Below are 23,064 nucleotides of genomic sequence, written 5' to 3' on the forward strand. Positions count from 1 at the left end.
GGTCAAGGGAAAAATAATTATATTCCTATCTTACTAATCCCATTTATATATTAGTAATAAAATATATTTTATAGTTATATAATTCATATTTTCTTACTGAATTTAATATTATATTAATAAAGGTGATTATGTTTTTAAAAATATTTTGATTTTTTGTAAAATTTTTATTTTGATTTTTTTAAGTGGGGATTTATAAAAAGGCGGTTAAAGAGTAATTTTCATAAATCATAAAATAAATTAAAATAACAAAACAAAACTCTCTTCCAACCTCAGCACACTCTCTCACAGGCTTAACGGGGTCGTTTCATTGCTTGTCCTCGCCGCCGGTTGCTGCTCTCTCAGTAGTCTCTATCGGTAACCCTTTCACCTCAGTCTTCTCTCTATGGTCTTTCTTTCTCACAAACGGAATATAGGTATTGCAATTTTCTTTCCCTCTGTTTGGTTGCCAAAATGTGTGTCGCTTCCATTTGGGTTCGTAGTGCTTTTGATTGCCACCATTTTTCGAACCTCCAAATGAAAACCCACATAACATTTCCAATTAGTGCTTTTTAAATTCTTTGTTTTCTTGAAGAACTGAAAATGCATTCTCCGCCTCGAAGTTTCATACTTTGGATTTCTTTATTGGGTTAATCTTATTTTGGTAAATGCAGACGAACCCAACTGAAAAGTTGAAGGCTTTCTATCTCGGATGATAAACCGAAAGCCTAATTTGAAGCATCCAGTCTTTAATGTTTCACCAACTTCATTTGTCTTTTGTTTGAATAATCAAATTTTGACCTTTGAAAATATTTCAAAAGCTGTAATTTCCTTATTTTCACGTACTATCTACTATGAAGTTGTACATTGCTAGTTTGTTGATACTGGAGTATCATTTTTAAGTCAAAGTATTAATTTTTAGTGCATTTCCCTTTTTTTTTTTTTTTTTTTTTGGGTATTAATTTAGGTTTGGCTTTGTATTGACCAGTCTTTCTTATGTTCTATTAGCATGGAGAAGTCCTGAAATGTTTTTAAGGAATAAATTATGTTCTTCTGCTAGTATTAAGTTTTGAATGGTAAAATTCTTATGTAGTTTTTTTTTTTTTTTTTTTTTTAATAATTTCTCATCTTAGGTAGCTGTTAGAAAACTTGCTATATTGGTTTACTTCGTATTCTTTATTTATTCGGAATCACTGATGTTGATGGAACAATTTTATTGTTTCTTCCCAATTGTTTGTATTGGCAGATGGGATTAATTTTTTGTTTCATGCCAGAATTTTTGATAATTGTTTTTAGTGATTGACTAAATAATAGAGGGGTCTGCAGACTTGATTTGAAGCAAGAGAGTGAACCTCATCAGAGAGAGAGAGAGAGAGAGAGAGAGAGAGAGAGAGAGAGATGAGCTCCAAAGAGACTTGTAGGAATGAGCTACGAACTGCAATTCGTCAGCTGAGTGATCGTTGCCTCTATGCTGCCTCCAAATGGTAATAGCTTTCTTCCTCTGAAGCTCCTTGTTAGCATTTTCTAAGTGGTTTTTACTTCTAAAATCAAATATGACTTTATCTTTTGCTTGTTTGAAAGAAAATTGAACTGATATTAGAACGAGAAGAAAGCTGTGCTTGCCCAAATCTGTTTGGCTTTTAGCAGGGTTTTTATTTTTTATTTTTTTATATCGCTAACACTTGATGGTCCAATCTGGTAAAATCATGAAAAATTATTTTTTTCAGGCTTATGTTCTTATGTTCTTCATTTTCTGAATATAGAAAAGCTCCATTAGACCAAATGTTTGTGCCTTGGTCAGTTTATTTGTGGTTTTAATTTTCCATGGTTTAGAACATAAATCCATATTTATGAATTCTTCTTCCTGCATCTTGAGGAAAAAAATCGAAAGTAAAAATCTACTTTGTACTGATTCGGTTTTTGGTTTTCTTATTGGTTTTTATTGTTCGGAAATATTTGAATGCAATCTTATTGGTTTGTTATGTACCTGTACAGGGCAGCAGAACAGCTGGTGGGTATCGAGCAAGATCCAGCAAAGTTCACACCAGCAAATACCAGATTCCAACGAGGAAGCTCTAGCATTCGCCGCAGATTCCACACCCATGAGAGCACTTTAACACCAGCTTCCGGTGTGCTGCATGTGTCCACTCCAGTAATGGAGGAAGATGAGATAGTGGATGGTGACATTTACCTTTTGGCCAAAACATATTTTGACTGCCGAGAGTACAGAAGGGCTGCTCATGTGCTTCAGGATCAGATTGGAAAGAAATCTGTGTTCTTGCGCTGCTATGCTCTTTATCTGGTTTGTTGCTATACCCTTCTAGTCAACTTATACATCTTGTTTCTGCTTTGCCTTTCAAAATTAGAATTATCTCATAATGCTACTTGTGGATTATGGATTATGTAATATAAGGTGATTTGGTGGGTTTCGTGTGCATTTATCTATGTTCTATAATGTCTTTAAATGTAACTTGAGTACGATATTGATTAAAATATCAATAAAATTACCATCTAGAGAATAAAGGAATGTTAATTTAGTAAGAGCATGTATATGTATCAAATTTAGTAAGAGCATGTATATGTATCTATAAAATATATTAAAATATATACAAAGGAATGGGAGCTCAAATGAGATGCTGGTTGCTGTGATATATTTACAGCTAATTTTGATTCCTGAAATTGACCAAGAAGAAACTGGAAGCTTTTACAGTCTTTCATAACTTAATTATTTAGAGTTGTAATTTTGACTATTAATTTTCTGATTGTATTTGCCCACATCTTCTGGAGCATACTAAAGCGCAGCCTAGGTGGGAAAACTGAAATAGGGAAGCTACCAATACTTCGACTGAAAAAAGAAATTTTAACTGCTTTCTTGTGTTTCTCTTTCATATAATTACAATGAACACATAACAGTAATGAAGATTATGTCGTTATGACTGAAGAATAAAAACAAAGCTTGCTGTGTGAACTTAATACATAGAAAGAAATATACAAGTGCCATCATAAAACAATCATAGCACAACTGATCAATTTAGATGAGGCCTTCATTTTGTCCTGCCAGTAATGTTTCTTGCAATTTCCCTGTCTGCAAGTTCAATCCAAAATAACATTCTATATCCTCACACAAATCTGTATCTTCTTGTCTCTTAGCAATATTCTTCCCTTCATAACCCAATAAACAAATGTTTCTTGCTGTAATATTTGTCAACCCAAAGATGCACCGCTGCAAGCAACCACAGTTTGGCAGTGCCTTCTCTCTGTTTGGTTTTGAATGTGAAAATATTACTGTTTATCTGGTTTTGTTTATGTGCTTATAGTTTTTGTTATCTGATAAGGGTGTGCTTTGCATTTGGAAGTGCTAATATATTTCCTCATTTCTTTTATTGCTTAATGGAGGCTGGAGAAAAGCGGAAAGAGGAAGAAATGATTGAACTTGAGGGGCCCTTAGGTAAGAGTGATGCTGTTAACCATGAACTAATTCCTCTGGAGAGGGAGTTATCAACACTCCGAAAGAATGGCACAATTGATCCTTTTGGGTTATACTTGTATGGTCTTGTACTCAAAGAGAAAGGTGGTGAAAGTCTTGCTCGTACAGTTCTTGTGGAGTCTGTGAATAACTACCCTTGGAACTGGAATGCTTGGTCAGAGTTGCAGTCCTTATGCACTTCAATTGACATTTTGAACAGCCTTAATCTCAATAACCATTGGATGAAGGACTTCTTCCTTGCTAGTGTGTACCAAGAACTAAGGATGCAAAATGAAGCCTTAGTGAAATATGAAAATTTGCTGAGCAATTTCAGTTTTAGTAATTACATTCAGGCTCAAATTGCAAAAGCCAAATATAGTTTAAGGGAATTTGAACAAGTTGAATCAATTTTTGAAGAGCTTCTAAGAAATGACCCTTATCGAGTAGAGGACATGGATATGTATTCCAATGTGCTTTATGCAAAAGAGTGCTTTTCTGCCCTGAGTTACCTTGCCCATAGGGTATTTATGACTGATAAATACAGACCTGAATCTTGTTGCATCATTGGCAACTACTACAGTTTAAAAGGGCAGCATGAGAAGTCAGTTGTGTATTTTAGGAGGGCTCTCAAATTGAACAAAAATTATTTATCTGCTTGGACGCTTATGGGTCATGAGTTTGTTGAGATGAAAAATACTGCAGCTGCTATTGATGCCTATCGGCATGCCGTAGATATCAATCCATGTGATTATCGAGCTTGGTATGGATTAGGACAAGCTTATGAGATGATGGGCATGCCATTCTATGCTCTTCATTACTTCAGGAAATCTGTTTTCTTGCAGCCAAATGACTCTCGCTTATGGATTGCCATGGCTCAATGTTATGAAACTGAACAGCTTCGCATGCTTGAGGAAGCAATCAAATGTTACAAAGGGGCAGCGAATTGTAATGACAGGGAAGCAATTGCAATGCACCAGCTAGCAAAGCTACATTGTGAGCTTGGACGTCTTGAAGAGGCAGCATTTTACTACAAGAAGGATTTGGAGAGGATGGAAACTGAAGAGAGGGAAGGACCAAATATGGTTGAAGCTTTGCTTTTTCTTGCTACATACTACAGACGCCAAAAGAGATTTGAAGATGCCGAGGTGTATTGCACCAGACTTCTGGATTACACTGGCCCGGTGAGACTTATTATATATTCTCCTGCTCATTAATACATAATAGATAAGCCATTTCTAAAATTTCATGAATACATACCTATATTTTTTATTTTTCTTTTCTTTGGTCAATCAGGAAAAGGAAACGGCAAAAAATTTACTGCGAGGAATGAGAATAGCACAAACTAGTTCTCCTTCTCTGGATTTTGAACACTTCACTCCTTGAATTTTCATGTTATGGCATGTGAGATGCACGTGGTCGCCAGTAGCTTAATGAAATCAACAGACAATGAGAAGCTTGGAATGGATCAAAGTTGGGCATATCTAGAATTGTTGTGCAAAGCATCTAGTGTTGTAGTTTTATTGTTGATATCAAGATTGTAGATGAATTTCTTTGCTGCAGAATTATTGAATATAGTGCCTTAGTTTTCTAGAGAACTTATCCATGTACTAGATTAGAAATCATTGACTATTGTGGTTAGAAACCTGTAAAAGTGCAAATATAAGAATATCTTGACCACATGTTCCGGCTTGGACTTGGTTCATTGCTATATTTTGGATGAATCGACAGAGTGATTCGGCTTTAATTCAGGGGATTGGTTATCCATTAGATTTTAGCACACGAAAAAATGTGATGTGGGACATGAAACACCAAGATAAATTCAATTTTAATGAGTCTCTAGGTGCAGTCAGGACCCGGGACAAACTATGTTTTTTAGTTAAAATCGTAGATGCTTCATAAAGATCTTTTCTTGATTCCCTTGGCAAGGAGATAGCTAGAGTGTGGAAATTGGCAATGTAATTATGTAAAGCTTTGTGTTTGAAAAACTGTAGAAACATGGTGACAATCTCATAATAATGCTTACCACAAAACATATTACTGGTCTTAAACTGATCCTGAATCATCTACCCCCAAAAACCACAAAATAATAATAACAGTAAAAACAAAACGAACCATCCATAACTATGGGAAATTATGAACGAATAACTTTATGCAAGCTCTCATAATAGCATATTCATTGCAAGATCTCTATTAGTGCATGCTAATCACATGTATTGCTTCAGAAGTATCAAATTTGAATCAATGCATGCCCAAAAATTTGAACAAAGAAAGAAATATTTCTTTAAAATTGCATGTTAGAAGTAGCACTTAGAAGTTGAAAGACAAAACTCAGCAATATAAATAGGGCTATAAAGCAGAAAGGAATACCAGGACAGATATAACATGCAACCAGAATAGAATTTAAAGCATAAACAACAGGTTTTGTTCAAACTCACTGCCATTTCAAAGACAGAGACATTTAGTTGATCTTATACAGACTAAATCCATTCATGTTCACATTATTATCCACCCAGAGTTTTTAGTTTTCCAAAGAAACCACATCGACTACAGGCAGATTTATCACAAACTTCCAATTAATAAAGATCTCCTAGCAGAGCCCATATCACAGACTTATGATTTCACTCCTATTATTTAAAGAAGTTTAGCTTCGACTTGGGTCTGTGAAGAAGCTGTTGATGGCAGGCATGATTTCTGGAGACCTGTTGCGGGCGAATTTTCTGATGGCATGCTCAGCGTACTTCTCTCCTTCCGCGAAATTCTCCAAAACTCCAGCAGCCCTAGTCTCCTTGCTCACCCTGAAGGGAACCAAACCATATTTTTAGGTCCACAAAAATCTTGATTTCAGAAAATTTTGAAATCCCCAACTGTATTATACATATCATCATACATGCATACATATACAAATACATATCCATATCCCTATTTGGGGAAATTTTATGAACAACTCATATTTATTCAAAGAAGAAAACAAATGTTATTTGTATATCAACAAAATCCAATAATGTTTTTTGTATACAAGTACACTCTTTTTGCTTACCTTGAAGACAAAAAAAAACTTAATATATTTTTGCTCACCTTGAAGATTACAAAACTACATACATAAGTAAAAACATCTTAATTCCCAAAGCCCAAGCAACTATAGATATTGATCCATTTTTTTTTAATCGATTTCATATATAATCCCTTCTTCCCATCCATCTTTCTATCCCAAATTCCTCCCAACCAAACACCCAAATATTAACCCCCCACAAATCCATCATTTCCATCAACACTAAAGGGTACATAATGCAACCATACCCACAGAAATACATAAATAAATTTGAAATATATATATATATATATATAGAGAGAGAGAGAGAGAGAGAGGGGGGGGGGGGGAAGAGAGAGAGGCAGACCTGACTTCAGGGTTGATACAGATATTGCGCACCAACTGAAAGCCACATATTCCAATGGCAACCCCAACAGCTGCGAAAAGCGGATAAACCTATACATACAAACAAAAAAACCCAAGTTTTGCTAAAATCAAAAAGTGAATAAAACCCATCAGTCTCCAAAACAAAGAAAAATAGTAAAAGCACAGTGGTAGATCTAAAGCTTTGCCTTTTACCTCAGGCCTCAGCCATTTGGAGGAAGCCATTGATGCAGAGAGACTGTGATTATGCGTAGGCTTCGATTTCCAATTCCACAGACACCCAGCTGGTTGAAATGGCCAAGACTATCTTTACCAGGAAGACGGCTTTGCTTTTTCCTTCCTTTTTTCTTAAAATAAAAAATAAAAAAAATTTTAATTTTTTAATATTATAAACGGTGGAATTTGATTGGTTGGTGTGGGGGAGAGATGTGACGTCGTTTCTCATCCTTTGCTAAGCGAATCAAAAAATGACACGTATGATTTTGGTTCCCCAAGGACCCCTGTAATTCCAACCACCGGCCCATTGTTTTTTTTGTTGCAAGGCGGCCCATTGTTTTCGCTTTTTATTTTGTTTTTTTTGTTTTCTTATTTACTTATATGTCTAAAAAATTTAATTTAGTATGGCGCACTCCGTATCATATGCCCATTGGCCGTTCCTAGAAAAAATAAAATAATAAATAAATAAAAAATAATTTCAGTAAAAAAAAAAAATAAAAAAATAAAAAAAATAATTATTCCCATTTTAGAATGGAATAAGAAATTTTAATTTTAATAATTGTGGAGAACTGAAAAAAGAATGAATGTTATAAACCTAAAAATTAATGAAATATTAATGTAGATCAAGTTGACTTCATTTATTTAGGATTTTTTAGGAACTAGCTGATCTAAATCTGGTACTAAAATGTATTTACATTATATTTAAATTTTTGTTTAGGATCCATTTGTTTTTTTTTTTTTGGGTGAATTTAGGATCCATTTTTTTGTAGTTTTCACAATATTATGATTATTTTATTATTATTTTATATAATTATATGTAATTTGTTTATTTTAAATATTTGTCAATGGTAACTAAAATTTGTTGAAAATCTCAATTAACCATAAATTTGAAAAACTTTAAAGACAAAAGAAAAAAAAACATAATCAATATTCAAAATTATATTCAATTTGAAATTATGTTCGATTTGATAAATATATATAAAATAGTTCTACGATGCAAACCTTCAGCATACGGATAGCACTGTAAAATACTTCGGTGTATATATATATATATATATGTATATTTCAATTGAGATGGTTCATAAGTTTTAGCTACTACTAATAATGTTTAAATCGAACAAATTATACACCCAATTAGATAGAAATAAAACAAAAACAAAAAATAAAAAGCTAGAATATTAATAAATGACACCTCAGTTCTGTCTTGACTGCTGTCATCCGGCTGGACGAGAAGAAGACCATGACACTAGTTTTCATTCCCAAAAAAAAAATAAAAATAAAAAATGACACTTAAAGAAAAATTAAATCTTTTTTACTTTTTGTTTTAATTACAAGTTAAGAAAGGAGAATGTTTACCCATATCGAAGTTTGAATTATAATTTAATAATATATTTTCTATAATTTTAACATTGAATCAAACCTACGAATGTACTTCTATAAACTTAAAATAACACTGTTCTATAAACTTCTCAAGTTTTTATATCTTTTTTATTTAATTTTTATATCTTAATAAAGATAAAGTCTAGCATATAAATGATGCCTACATATAATTCTCATCTATCCGGTGCACATTTTTTTTTAAGGGAAAATGTTTGAGAGTGCGTGAATAAGATTATTATTTGAACTGATTAAAAAAAAAAAAAAGGAAAGATTATTATTTGAACAATCATGAGGAGTTATGTATTAGTACAGTAATATATATGAACATATATAACTATACATGTATTTGCTTTAGTTTATTTAGTTGATTAACAATTTACCCTACAGAGACAAGTAGTAAGTAATAAAATATGCTTTTTTGGTTAATTAGTGTTAAAAAGTTTAATCCATTTTCTATCCGCTAGAATCTTTGGATTTGACAGTAATTAAAAAAAGTTTAATCCATTTTCTATCCGCTAGAATTTTGGATTTGACAGTAATTAACTTAATAGTTAAAGCAAGCTAATTCAAAGAAATGACACTTCAGATTTTCATATGGAACACATATGTAACCTAGTAAACTTGACAATTCAAACTGTCGCATGTGGCTTAGAAAAAAATTACTTGTATATATATATTTGCTAAAGAACGTAGTAGTTTTGCACCATAAAGAGGGACCAGTTTCATGTTGATAATGATTGGTATCTTTTATGATACGGGATTGATGTGCATCATAACAAAACTATATATATATATACACATACGCATACATATATCCATTCAGATCAGGTTGGTTGATGTGAAGGTTATCTGCAGGTCAGCAAGGGAGTACAACTTTTGAGACTTAATTGGATTTTATGCAAATATTGCCACCCTTTTGAGATTCTTTGTTTTTGGGTCCTCATCCTGTATGAGATTCACTGAAGAAGGTCAAAAAATAGAGTTGCAACTCTTGTCAAAAGGTCCTTCTGTTGAATTAAATTAATATTTGTGGATTTGGCATAATCAATTACTCATTTACAGGGTTTATTTATGCCATTAATGGGACTGGCTTATTTTATTATTTTGTAGTAGGGCCCTTGGTCACACACTCTCTATAAGACTCTAGTTGGCCCATTGGACTGGAGGACCAACTTTCTTTATAAGCCCATTGACTTATCCATATTTTTCCTAGTATAATTATATTATCAAATTATTATTATTTTATGTGTGTCAAAATTAATGGATAAGTCTGACTTGCAGAGACTATTTAAAGGTCTAGGGCAAGCAAACAAACATATGTCATACGGTATTTTGGAAATTAGGGTTTTCAGAAATCTGAAAGTGGTTTGAGAGTAGTGTGTCCATAGGCACTACTTTACGTTGTTTCTATTTTGCAGGATTAAAGATCTAATTTATCAATGGTTGCGTTTGAAGGTTAGTAGTTTATGATTTATGAAATTTATTATGTATATTTAGATCCATAAAATCTAACAATTGGTATCAGAGCATGGTTAATATACATAATACATTATTTTGAAATTTGTTGTTATATTGATATGCGGCTTGTTTGGAGATCCAAATTTTAAGGATGGAATTTTATTGAATAATTTCTCTTCTCTTGTGCAATACGGGTTTATATTGAGTTTGTGCAAATTATGTGATTTTTTGTTTTAGTTCGAATTAAGATCTGAGTATGGTGAAAAATTCTTCTTTATTGTGTTTTATATTGTTTATTATTTTTAATTGGATATGAAAATCTTAAAATAAAAATTAAAAAAAAAAAATTGTGATGTGGTAATCGGGTTTTTGAATCAAATTTGTGCAAAGTATATAAACCTTGTTTTTTTTTAGTTCGAATTTTGACCTGGGTTCTTTGTGGAATTTCTTTTTGGATCGAATGGAATATATTGAGTTAATTTGGGTTATTAAAAAAAAAAAAAAAAGAAGAAGAGGAGTTCGACGGCCGAATTTCATGATGATTGGGTGTTACAATTTCTGGGTATTTAGGCCAAATTGATCTATGAATAATATTCTCCACACTGAAACGAATCTATAGACACCGGAATTGAAGAAAACGGTGGGCATTTTGTGGTTTTCCGGCCGGGTTGGGGAAGCGGGTCGTGCGACCCGTTAACCAGGAAACCGGGTCATCCTTGACCCGGCTGAAGGAGGAAGAAGGCTGACGTCAGCAGCCATCTTACTGACGTCAGCACCCCGAAATTAAAAAAAAAAAAATATTTGTTTTGTTTTGTTTATTTATTTGTTGATGATTTATTTATCTATCTATTGTTTATTGTTAATAATTAAAAAAAAAACACCTTTATTTTATTTTATTTGATATATCTTTATATCATTTTATCACTTATTTATTGTTGATTATTTATTCATCTATTGTTTTATTATTATTTAAAAAAAATGTTATTTCTTTATTTATTTATTTGTTTATTGGTAATTAGTTCATTTGTTTATTTGTTTAATTATTTTATTTCAAATTTTATTAAATTAAATTAAATATTTGTGATTGGAAAATTGGATTGTGTGAGCTTACCCAAAGAGGCTTTGTGCCTAGTTGGTATAGTAGTGTGGAATTTTAGGTACTCACCTGTCGTGAGACTTATTTTGTCTGCATTATGTGTACCAATGTAATATGTGTTGGCATAGTGGATAGGTTATCTTTTATTTACCTATATCATGAAATTGCCAATTTGTTAATTATCTCCCACTTATTAACCAGGGTCTATACGGGTAATCAGGCTACCCTGTCGGTAGTTTTAGTTGCTTTGTATGACGCTTGGAATGGCAGTGGAAGTTAATTAAATGCCATGTATTGCAAGTTCTGAGTTGCCCTGTCGGTGATTCAGTTCAATGCATTTGATTGTGGTTATTTGGTTGACTATCCCTGGCCCGCGTAAGGGTATCTTTAGTGCTACAAAGACCCTAGCGATATTGATATTTTATGGTTTGTGTTAAGGGGCTGGAAAATAGTTGTTGTTTTATATATATATATTAAATGCTTTGTTGTGTTTACTATTTTCACGGTTAGTAGCACCCCGAATGTTCTGCCTATGACTGCCATGATGAAATTGGATGTGATAAATTATCAGAAGTAAAAAAAAAAAAAAAGGCCTTGGTTATGAATTTGACATTTATGAAGTTGGATTTGCCTTTGGAGATAGATTCACCCAAGATACCAACTAATGATAGTAATGCAGTAATTAGGAAACTTTATGAGGATTGGAAACATTCTAATAAGTGCTGCATGATGATGATGGAGAATTATATGAATGAAGCTATATATACTAATATTCCTAAGGTTGATGTAGCAAAGGAACTTTTTGAAAAAAAAAAGATAGGAAAGAAATTTATACAGTTTGATATGAATAAGAAGTATTATTATTTGGACCTTTTAAAATAATACTTAGTATGATGATACTTATTAGATAGGAGAAATAAAAGAGTACTTCAATGGAAGGTATGGCTACTGCAATGAAGTTGGACACAAGAAGATAGAGTGTTGGAATTTAAAGGGAAAGTAAGAGAAGAAAGATAATATTTTAATGATTGTTGCTTCTAAACGTTCAAGAGTTAATGATAATTCCTCAATGTTGTGGCATAACCGTTTAGGACATATTTCTAGGCACAGAATGGAAATGTTAGTAAAGGATGGGATACTTCCTAATCTTAATTTCTCTGATCTATTGACTTGTGTTGAATGTGTGAAAGGAAAGTTAACTGCCAAGGTAAGAAAGGATAAGTTCGCTAGGTGTGGAGATGTTTTGGAGTTAATCCACACTGACATATGTGGACCTTTTACACCAACTGCTTTGGGTGGTTATAGATATTTTATTACTTTCATTGACGATTACTCTTGTTATGGACATGTTGAGCTTATTCGTGAGAAGTCAGATTCTTTAGTTGCCTTTAAAGAGTTTAAGGTAAAGATGGAGCTTCAAAAGAATAAGAAAATAAAAGCTGTAAGGTCTGATAGAGGGGGTGCGTTTTATGGTAGATATGATGAGACTGGAAGGAACCCAGGGCCTTTTGCTATTTATTTGTGTGAGTGTGGCATTGATGCGCAATATACGATGCCTGGTACACCTCAGCAAAATGGCATAGCTGAGAGAAGGAATAGAACTTTGTTGGATATGGTGCGGTCTATGTTGGCAAATTCTAGGTTGCCAGATTATTTGTGGGGAGAGGCTTTAAGGACGGCGGCTTATATTTTGAATCAAGTTCCAAGTAAGTCCGTTCCTAAGACACCTTTTGAGTTGTGGTCAGGAAGAAAGCCTAATTTGCATCATTTTCGAATATGAGGTTGCAAAGCTGAAGTAAGGATTTATAATCCCCAAATTAAGAAGTTGGATCCTAAAACCATTAGTGGATATTTTGTTGGCTGTTGCATAGGATCTAGGGGTTCAAGATTCTTTTGTCATTCTCACATCACCAGGATCGTGGAATCAAACAGGACTATTTATTTTGAAGATGATTTTGAGTTTGGTGATAGTAATGGTCCAAGAGAATCTCAATTTAGAGAAGAAAGTGTTTTCATTCCCAGTATAGTTGTTCCTGATAGAGATATTGTTGATCCAGTAGTTGATGAACCAGTAGTCGGTCAGAATGAACTCATTGTTGAAGAGCAGGATATTCCAGCTATTGCAGATGCTGATGTACCCTTGAGGAGGTCACAAAGGACTAGGAGATCAGCTATTCTTGATGACTATGAGGTTTACTTGCAGGAGCATGAGTTTGACATAAGTGATGATTCAGATCCAGTCACTTATGAGGAAGCCATAAGTAGTTTAAATTCAAATTTTTGGTTGGATGCAATGGAAGATGAAATAAAATCCATGGCATCAAATGGAGTTTGGGATTTAGTTGAGTTACCAGAGGGTAGCAAGCCTATTGGGTGCAAATGGGTCTTTAAGACTAAAAAGGACTCCAATGGTCAAGTGGAGAAGTATAAGGCTAGACTTGTAGCTAAAGGGTTTAACCAGAAGGAAGGAATTGATTATACAGAGACTTTCTCTCCTGTATCCACAAAGGATTCTTTTAGAATCATTATGGCGATTATGGCGCATTATGACCTGGAGTTGTATCAGATGGATGTCAGAACTGCTTTTCTGAATGGTGATTTATATGAGGATGTATATATGGTTCAACCAGTTGGTTTCCAACAAACAGGGAATGGTAATTTGGTTTGTAAGCTTAAGAAATCTATTTATGGTCTTAAGCAAGCTTCAAGACAATGGTATCTTAAGTTTGATGAGGTTGTCATTCAAAATGGCTTTAAGGAGAATGTTGTTGATAGATGCATATATATGAAGATCAGTGGGAGCAGTTTTATATTTCTGGTGTTGTATGTTGATGACATACTTTTGGCTACTAATGACACTGACCTATTAGCTGAGACAAAGCAGATGTTGTGCAACCATTTTGATATGAAAGATTTTGATGAGGCTTCTTTTGTTTTAGGCATCAAGATTGTTCGAGATAGGACTAATTATGTGTTGCAATTGTCTCAGAGAGCTTATATTGATAGAATTCTTAAGAGATTTGATATGCATAATTGTTCTCCTAGAAGTGTACCGGTTGCAAAAGGTGAAAAGTTTTCTAAAGATCAGTGTCCTAAGAATGATAGAGAAAGGATGGCAATGAAGAATGTTCGCTATTCTTCAGCAGTAGGTAGTTTGATGTATGCTCAAGTTTGTACACGGCCTGATATAGCCTTTGCTGTGGGTGTACTTGGTAGATTTATGAGCAATCCTGGTCCTATTCATTACCAAGCAGTTAAGAAGGTCTTTAGGTATCTTCAGGGTACTAAAGATCATATGTTGACATATCGTCGCACCAACTCTCTTGAAGGAGTGGGTTATAGTGATGCAGACTATAAAGGTTGTGTGGATGATAAGAAATCTACCACTGGTTATATATTTATTATGGCAGGAGGTGCTGTGTCTTGGCGGAGTACCAAGCAGTCAGTGACAGCATCCTCGACTATGGAGGCAGAATATGTGGCGTGTTATGAGGCTACCCGTCATGCAGTTTGGCTACGGAATTTTATCCGTGATTTAGGAGTGGTTGACTCCATTGAGAGGCCTATTATGATGTATTGTGATAATACTGTAGCGGTGTCTTTCTCCAATAATTTAAAAGGTACTCCTGGTGCGAAGTACATTGATGTGAAATATTTTGTGGTAAAGGAGAAAGTTGAAGAGGGCCTCATTACTGTTGTTCACATGCCGACTTATAGCATGGTGGCAGATCCACTGACCAAGGCTTTACCGGTAGGCATATTTGAGGAGCATGTGTCCCGTATGGGATTGTTAGGCAGTTGAGACTGCTGTGGGTTAGTGGGAGGTTGTTATGTTTTCTGTAGTAATATCCATGTTGAGAATTATTTATTTCTTTGAATATTTTAAAACATTGATGTATGTGGATCATTATTTATTTATGAGATGATTTATTACACATATTATTGCTCCTTATATTTACAGGCCTGTTAAGACTATTAGTCTATGTATATGTGTATGTTGATCCACAGGTGCCATGGTGAATCCCTACTACCTAGTTTGGGTATATTGTTGTATCCTGTCGATACGCAATGTGCTTGAATGAAATGGTTTTGTGTGTTGGGGGATTGCACATGGTTAGGTAAATCTCTACTACCTAGACTGAGGTTATGGCATGCAAAGTACTCGGTTGAAATGGTATAATGTTTTGGGAGATTTACTGAGAGAATCTCTACTGCCTAGTCTAGTATATTGTTGTACCCTGTCGGTATGCTATATATTTGGATGAAATGGCATTATGGTTCGGGAGATTCTATAGTAAGTGAGTTTGGATTTTATATGATGATGATTATGCAGTCCAAGTGGGAGAATGTTGAATTAAATTAATATTTGTGGACTTGGCATAATCAATTACTCACTTACAGGGCCTATTTATGCCATTAATGGGACTGGCTTATTTTATTATTTTGTAGTAGGGCCCTTGGTCACACACTCTCTATAAGACTCTAGTTGGCCCATTGGACTGGAGGACCAACTCTCTTTATAAGCCCATTGACTTATCCATATTTTTCCTAGTATAATTATATTATCAAATTATTATTATTTTATGTGTGTCAAAATTAATGGATAAGTCTGACTTGCAGAGACTATTTAAAGGTCTAGGGCAAGCAAACAAACATATGCCATACGGTATTTTGGAAATTAGGGTTTTCAGAAATCTGAGAGTGGTTTGAGAGTAGTGTGTCCATAAGCACTACTTTACGTTGTTTCTATTTTGCAGGATTAAAGATCTAATTTATCAATGGCTGCGTTTGAAGGTTAGTAGTTTATGATTTATGAAATTTATTATGTATATTTAGATTCATAAAATCTAACACCTTCAACTAGCAGTATATAAAAGAAATGGTATAATTGCTTTGAATTTTCTTTTGCAGCAATAACCTCTTTTGCATGTTTCAACTTTGTAATCCAGAGCTCTCCTCTCATGTGGTTTAGAGCCATTAGCTCCTTTAGCCCACTTACCTCACCACCATGCCTTGAATTGGTGCCTTCACTCAATACAAATTGTGACAATGTTCGAAGATTGGTCCTTTGTCCCAGTCCACATGGCTTATGAGTCAAATTCATCGACCATTTAAACTCGAGATGCCTAAGGTTTATTAAGTTCTTCATATCTCTTGGAAATTCTCTGAATCCTTCCAATTTTGACAATTTCAAGGTTTGCAAATTATGTAACTTGGTAATAGAATTAGGCAATACCTTGATTTTTGTGTTAGAAAGATCAAGATATCTTAGTTGCTTCAGTTTACCAATGGAATCTGAAACAATCTTAATCCCTGAATTATGCAAATCCAAGATACGTAAGAACTTAAATTTCGGAAACAATTACATCACATATTGGCTCACTTTCTGTAGTCCCTTCAATTCTCCACCACGGTTGACTTGGCAAAAGAATCGTTCCGAGTCCTTTTCGACGTTTGAGACAATGGAGTTGGAATTTGCCTCGATGATTTTAAACAAAAATCAAACGTAACATGAAGAATACTTTTGGTGATATTTTTCCCATATGAAGGAAACATAACACACTTTGCCCCTGCTATTTGTATTGCAAGATCATGCATGAGATCATGCATTTTACAACTTTGTATATTGCCAAACATATCTTCTTCTACTTCTTGAAAGAATGATTTCCAATATAATTCCATGAAATACTCATGTCCCACATCCTGTGGGGATTGAGGTTCAGTTGATGACTTAATAAATCCTTGAGCTATCCAAAGATTCTTTCACATTAATTTCATGATCTTTAGGAAATAAGCTACAATAAGCAAAACAATGTTTTAGATGCGGTGAGAGATGATTATAACTAAGCTCAAGTGTTGGCAAAAATATCATGTTCATCTTGAGATATTTTTGAAAATTCTATATTATGGAAGGATGACCATTCCGTTTCTGAGTTTTTAAAGTACAGCATCCTTCCTATAGTCCTTATGGCGAGAGGAATTCCTCCACACTTTTTCACAATCTTCTTTCCAATTTCAACAATACTGGAGCTGGTTGGCGCTTCTTCTTGAATAAAAGCCATTTTTTTTGAATAAAGACCATGATTGTGTTTCATCAAGATTGCCTAAAAAGTATGGTTCCACTTTGCTCATAATCTTTGCAACCACAGTACTACGAGTGGTTACAATTATTCTACTCCCCTCTGTGCCATTCAACAGCAAATTTCTCAATTGCAACCACAATTCACGGTTTTCATTCCATACATCATCAGGTATAAGGAGAAATCGCTTTCCACTTAATTTCTGTCGAAGATCCTTGTGCAATGAGTCCATATCAAAATTTTCAAACCTCTCGTTACTAGTTGTAGATCTAATAATTTTCTCGACAAGTAATCTGACATTAAAATCAGTACTGGAGACACAGACCCACATTTTTAGATCGAAATGCTTTTCGACCTTCTCATTGTTAAACACCAATCGAGCAAGTGTCGTTTACAACCCACTATAGGAATAACTAATTCACCCCCTTCATTTTTGGTGTCCAACAAGCAATCTAGAATTTTCATTCTATCGTCATCCCTACCAATAATTACTTCTTCATGTGATTCAAAGGAATGGGTATGCTCTCTTGCTCTATACTTAACCTTAGTCTCTTCATGTCTCTCCTCCAAAATAAAGTTTCTATCATCTCTAATAACATCCAGGTTCTCCTTAAGAGCTTTTATTTTGTGAGCCATCTTGTACCTAAAGGCAAGTTGGTTTGAGGTTGAGAAAAAGTGCATAACTGCAAGGCCACTTCATGTCCAGCCACTACTTGCCGGCGCAAGGCTTCATCCGAGACTTCGCTCAGCGAGTCATCGGCTTCATAAACTACATCTTCAAGCCTACTAAGCCAAATTTTGACTTGATGGTTGTTGACCTTCTTCTCCTCTGCATCAAGAAGTATAGGTTTGATGGTTAAAATGGTGTCTTCAAGTCCTGAAAGCTCATCGTTTACTCCCCACAGCAATCCAATTTCTCTCACAGCTGCAGAACCTAACCTTCCAATGATCCCTTCAGCAATGTTAAAGAGGATTGATTCTGCCATTTTAGCTTGGTGTTTGGAGAGGGAGAAAGGAAAGCTCAAGTTGTTCAAAGTCAGACAGATAAGGTTTATGATGAAATTGGTTTGAAATATCCAGTTTTGTCAATTAATTTTTTGAAATATTTATTTATTATTCTTTCCTATCTTTTCAGTTTTAATAATTCAAGTTGCAGCAAATCATGACAAAACGAAATATCATTTCTTTTACCTTGAGTTAGTTGGTGGCTAATTTTCTATCCTTTTTTTTTTTTTTTAATTCCTTGTGAAAATACAAATCCATCATTCATGTGCTGGTGCTGCTATCTCATGCAAAAGAAGAAAAAAGACCCCAAAAAAAAAAAAAAAGGGTTAGCTGTATATAAAAGTTCAAAGTTTCCAGTTCTTATTTGTTTGTTGACAAGTTCAAATATTTATATCAGGCGCATTTTCTGTATTATGTTTACCAAATTATATAGAACAATATAAAATGTGCAAGTAATTCAATTAGAAAATTATTTACACTTTTCTGATTATAAAAAGAACAAATTATGCTTTGGTGTAATTACCAAAATGATCTATTTGGTAAAAGGAAGGAAGGAATCTGAAGTTATAAGAAGAAAGAGACTTCATTGGTTTGTTTCTTTTTAGTCGGGGCGTGACTTCATGAATGAAGTAACAGCTAAGACTTGAATACCGAATATTTTGGATTACTAATAATTGAATTTTATTTAGAGTTATTGGTAGGGTTGTCCCTAGCTTATACATTCATTTGCACTGTACCCCTATTAACTTTTTCACTTGCACTTTGCCCCCTCAAAATTTGTTTTTTTTTTTGACATTTTACCACTCAATTTATTTATTTATTTTTTTGGATCACTAAGTAAAAACTATTTGCCGCTCATCAGCCATTAGAAACACATGTGCAAGGTACATTCATATCTTCTGAACCCTATTTACATAATCTTTGACCTTGATAAAGTTATTAGGATTTTGCAGGGTAACCAAGGTTGAAGAAATAAAAATAGAGTTTAGCAGACCTACATGACAGCAGATGAACATCAAATAATTTTTATCTCAATGGTACAAACGAAAACAATGGTGAAGTGCCCAAAAAAAAAAAAAAAAGAAAAAGAAAAAAGAGTTGGAGGTAAAGTGGAAGCCGAGTGTAAATTTTGTGGAACAACCGTGCTAATAACCCTTTTATTTATAGATGAGTCTTGAAGTAATTTCATTTTAGGTTTTGATTTTGGATTGAAACAAATTTATTTCAACATACTTCTTAAATTTTTACAAGCTTTATTAGCTAGTCATTTTTCATAATACTATTATAGTAACTAGCTTGTTACCAAAATTTGAAAACAATTATGCCACATTAATAGTCTGTAAACTCAATAAGATAATGTCATAACAGTTAATACCCTAAAAATTAGTAAACAAGTTTGTGCCCCTTACATAGTTGCATTTTTAATACTCTTTTATTTTTGGTAAATTGCATTTTAAATACTCGGTTGTTACTTTTTAGCCCATGAAACGTCACATTTGCGAATTCCTCCTTTCATGTCCAATTCAGCCCCAATGATAATATAAAATTTTGGAAGTTTCTACTTGCAATACCCAAAAAAATTAAAAAAATAAAAAAAAATCCTCTATGCAAGACATCTTTTCTTCTTTTCAACTTTTTGAACAAACTTTTACTATTTTTCCCTCAATCTCCTCTTGAAACCCTCTAACCAATTCTTTAGTACTGGAGAATTGCTAGCAACCTGCTTGAGGTTGGCTAGATCTAAACCCTCACCTGAGGCGTTAGCCACCCATTCAAAGTGGAGGTAGCCATTGATAAGAGACTCTGATAGCTTCCGATTCCAGAGAGACCCAGCTGATTCTTATTAAAAACAGGTCCTCTAATTCTTCCAGGAAAAAAATAGAGATATTTTCCTTCAAATTGCAGGCAGTGGAACCTCTTAAGTGCCAAATATCAATCATGTTCTTTTTTTTTTTTTTGCGAGGTAACAAACAAAAGAAACTACTAGTGAAACTAAATAAATTTTCATTCATTCAATCATCTCAAAATGTACAATCAAATTCCTTATCCTAAATGTTTAGTACCATGAACTTCATTCACTCAGCAATATAAAAGTACAATTACATAGTCATGCATTAGCTGAAGTCTGTCACAATTACTTACTGAAAGAGTGAGCCAAGTCAAGCTGTCCTTAAAGGAGGTGAAACGAGAATGACACCATCTCCTCTAACAAAGAGAAAAGGAACCATGCGCTTTGAGGTCTGAAATGGTAAAGAAATAGATGAAGAAGTAAACAAATAATTAGAAAATCATTCCAAAATACAAATATGGAGAACAAGTGAATAATATTCTATCATTTGACCAAGAATTGTTCAACATAAAATAATCGAGTGTAGCCCCCATCAAAGATGTGTTTGACTGCGTTGCATTGATAGCTTTCTCTACATGAACATTCCATTATAACTTTTCATTTGTCAAGAATAAATGTAATATCAATTCCCCGTAATATGTTGTACGAGTCAAAAATATTACTCATCTATAATCTCCTCTACTAAATGTTAAAAATTTTAATTCATAAAATTTTTCAAAAGCAGCTCTAAATGTAAACCTGAACTCACTTAAGGTCCAAAGTAACCCATGGAAGAACAATTGTCTAACAAATTTGGGAATAAAAACTGTTTTTACAAAATCAGCAAGTAGTGGCCCTGTAAAGCAAAATTTGCCTTGAGCAATATGATAAACATAAACTAGATTACCAACAATTATTAGAAGTTACACCCACCAACAATTATTAGAAGTTACACCCCTATCTAGTAGTTCAAAGCTTCTTGTTATTTGGTCAGTTCCAGCTCGATATTCTTATCTAATAGTTCTCAACTTCTTGTTATTTTATCGGTCACAGTTCCATATTTTTAGTCTCCAAATCAAACACAGCCAGAACTTAAAGCATATGGATAAAACAGAAAGAATATGAAAGCAAAATATACCCGCACAATCTCTTCATATGTTTCATCATCAATTTCAATAGTAGTAACTATTTCTTCAACGTCACCAAGAATCATATTCAAATGCTGATCATAAGCCTGCAAAATCAGATTGTCAACCACGAACAAGAAAATCAACATCAGATATAAGACAAACAAAAATAAGAGCTCAAGTGTCAAACAAGATGCCCTGCCACAATTATGCAAAGCCAAACTACCAATAGAGATACTGATTCGTGGCATTATTTTCTTCTGCATTACGTGGAACAGAAACAGAGGAGAAATGAAAACAGGAGAAGAATTGGTGAGCATTTTTTAAGGTACTGAGTGAAACTGCTAAAAAATTTAAGATGCCTATGATATAGGTATCATCCTTGAACTTAATCAGAGTAGGCATTGTCCTTGAACAAGAGCCAGATTATGGAAAAACAACGGAAGGGGCTTTCTGGGGGAAATAATTACTTAAAGTCAAAGTTAAATTGTATTTCTGATTAAGAATTTCTAAGTTGATCATCCCTTTCAAACAATAAATTAAATACATAAAGCTGATCATCCATTTCAAACAATAAATTAAATAAATAAAGGAGTTAAAATGATGTCAAGAGATAAAAATGGTCGAAACGACATCTAAACAGACATATCAACTCTAATTTAACATAATATTGAGCTTTCTAACATATCCCTGATTAGCTGGCTTAATTTTTCCCTAGCTTTAATAGGTTGCGAATAGCGAAATTAAAGCAGAAATTGGTGCTTTGAATGAAAGATTTCTAAGGCACAGTTTCCACTTAATTACTAACAAATTACTTGAATGAATTACCACGTCAACATTCAACTATTAGTTTGTTTGTAAAAGTTCATGACAAGAAAAAGGCTACTAAACTAAATCCAGAGACTCCATTCACTACAATAGAGCTTCTAGTTTAGTTCTTTCTTGTCCATACCTTTTGCATCACATTTTAAAGACTTTTTTAACAAAATTATTTTTCCAAATTATTATTATTGTTGTTATTTTCTTTTTGACATAACGTTGGGTATTAAATGAATATGTAGCCCTGGTGTACATTTTTGATGCTTTAACAGGTTACAAATGAAAAATAAATAAGTAAATAAATAAATAAATGAGAAATTGGTGCCTTCAATGAGGCTTCTAAGTCCTAGTTTCAATTTTGATAAGCTAACCAATTACCAAAACGAATTACCACATCAACATTCAACCATCAGATTTCATCCCTATAAGTTCATGACAATAAAAAGGGCCAATCAACCATCAGCTTTTTACTCCCTAAAATCAGAGATTCCATCCACAACAAATAGAAAACAAATAAAGCCTTTTAGTACACCTTTTTGGGGATCACATTTAAAAAAAAAAACCTTTCTTTCCAATTAAATTTTTGTTTCTCTATATAAAAAAATTCAAAAGTATAGACTACAGAGTGACACAAATTAATCTATAGGTTAAAATATATACAAGCTTCGCTAACCATATCATATAACAAATCATATAAGAAATCCTACCTAATTTTGTTTCTTTATTTTTCATGAATAGTGTTTGCTTTGAACTAAAAAGACAAAACCCTAAAAAGTGGAGGAAGAAAGAAGTACATGAAGCTTGCCGCGGAGCTCACGGTCAGACCGGAGCTTGACGTAGATACGCTCGTCGAGGCTAAGCCTTATCAAGTCCAACGGCTCCTTCACTGTGCTCTCTTCCTCGCTCGCCATCACTTCGTCGTTTCGTCTCTCTCTCTCTCTCTGTGTTTTTATTTTGTTTGGGATTTCACCGCTTCAGTTCAGCGACTAATGCTCACACATTTGAATATTTAATGGAAAGTCATTTTCTTTGGTTTTCAATCTGGTTTTCTTGAATATTTAGATAAATTTGTTCATTATTTCCACGTATAATTGTTGATTTTTATGAGTTTAATGGAAACCAGCCCATAAAAAAAGTGACATATCCTAGTCGTAGTGGATTTGTTTGACCCAATACCCCACCATAGTAAGGCCCAAATGAT

At 33.7% G+C, this 23,064-nt stretch overlaps 4 protein-coding genes across 6 annotated transcripts; 1 reads left to right on the plus strand and 3 right to left on the minus strand.

Annotated features, from left to right (window-relative positions):
- The first annotated feature begins 235 nt into the window (after positions 1-235).
- Positions 236-5,121, plus strand: LOC107415698 (anaphase-promoting complex subunit 8-like). 3 transcript variants are annotated; one of them, XM_025072779.3, is made up of 5 exons: positions 236-354; positions 1,303-1,460; positions 1,972-2,278; positions 3,373-4,623; positions 4,736-5,121. In XM_025072779.3, the coding sequence occupies exons 2-5, from the start codon at positions 1,375-1,377 to the stop codon at positions 4,823-4,825; spliced, it is 1,734 nt and encodes a 577-aa protein (XP_024928547.3). In that variant the 5' UTR covers positions 236-354; positions 1,303-1,374; the 3' UTR covers positions 4,826-5,121. The 3 variants fall into 3 exon arrangements, with proteins under 3 accessions (XP_024928547.3, XP_015879567.3, XP_048329759.2); XM_016024081.4 differs by having other exon boundaries at positions 243-413; XM_048473802.2 differs by having other exon boundaries at positions 255-413; positions 1,291-1,460.
- A 740-nt stretch (positions 5,122-5,861) lies between these two features.
- LOC107405414 (uncharacterized) lies at positions 5,862-7,210 on the minus strand. Its single transcript, XM_016012463.4, has 3 exons — positions 7,050-7,210; positions 6,838-6,926; positions 5,862-6,237 (listed from the first exon to the last, which is right to left on the minus strand). Exons 1-3 carry the CDS (start codon positions 7,077-7,079, stop codon positions 6,084-6,086), a joined length of 273 nt encoding a protein of 90 aa, XP_015867949.1. The 5' UTR covers positions 7,080-7,210; the 3' UTR covers positions 5,862-6,083.
- Positions 7,211-17,483: 10,273 nt separating this feature from the next.
- LOC132800435 (disease resistance protein RGA2-like) lies at positions 17,484-18,354 on the minus strand. The gene has a single exon (XM_060814077.1). It carries the CDS (start codon positions 18,068-18,070, stop codon positions 17,705-17,707), a length of 366 nt encoding a protein of 121 aa, XP_060670060.1. The 5' UTR covers positions 18,071-18,354; the 3' UTR covers positions 17,484-17,704.
- Positions 18,355-20,076: 1,722 nt separating this feature from the next.
- On the minus strand, positions 20,077-22,847 carry LOC107415699 (sm-like protein LSM3B). The gene is made up of 3 exons (XM_016024083.4): positions 22,658-22,847; positions 21,056-21,151; positions 20,077-20,329 (listed from the first exon to the last, which is right to left on the minus strand). Exons 1-3 carry the CDS (start codon positions 22,772-22,774, stop codon positions 20,249-20,251), a joined length of 294 nt encoding a protein of 97 aa, XP_015879569.1. The 5' UTR covers positions 22,775-22,847; the 3' UTR covers positions 20,077-20,248.
- Between the last annotated feature and the right edge of the window lie 217 nt (positions 22,848-23,064).

This window comes from Ziziphus jujuba, chromosome 2 (genome assembly GCF_031755915.1).
Source record: "Ziziphus jujuba cultivar Dongzao chromosome 2, ASM3175591v1".
Taxonomy (NCBI): domain Eukaryota; kingdom Viridiplantae; phylum Streptophyta; class Magnoliopsida; order Rosales; family Rhamnaceae; genus Ziziphus; species Ziziphus jujuba.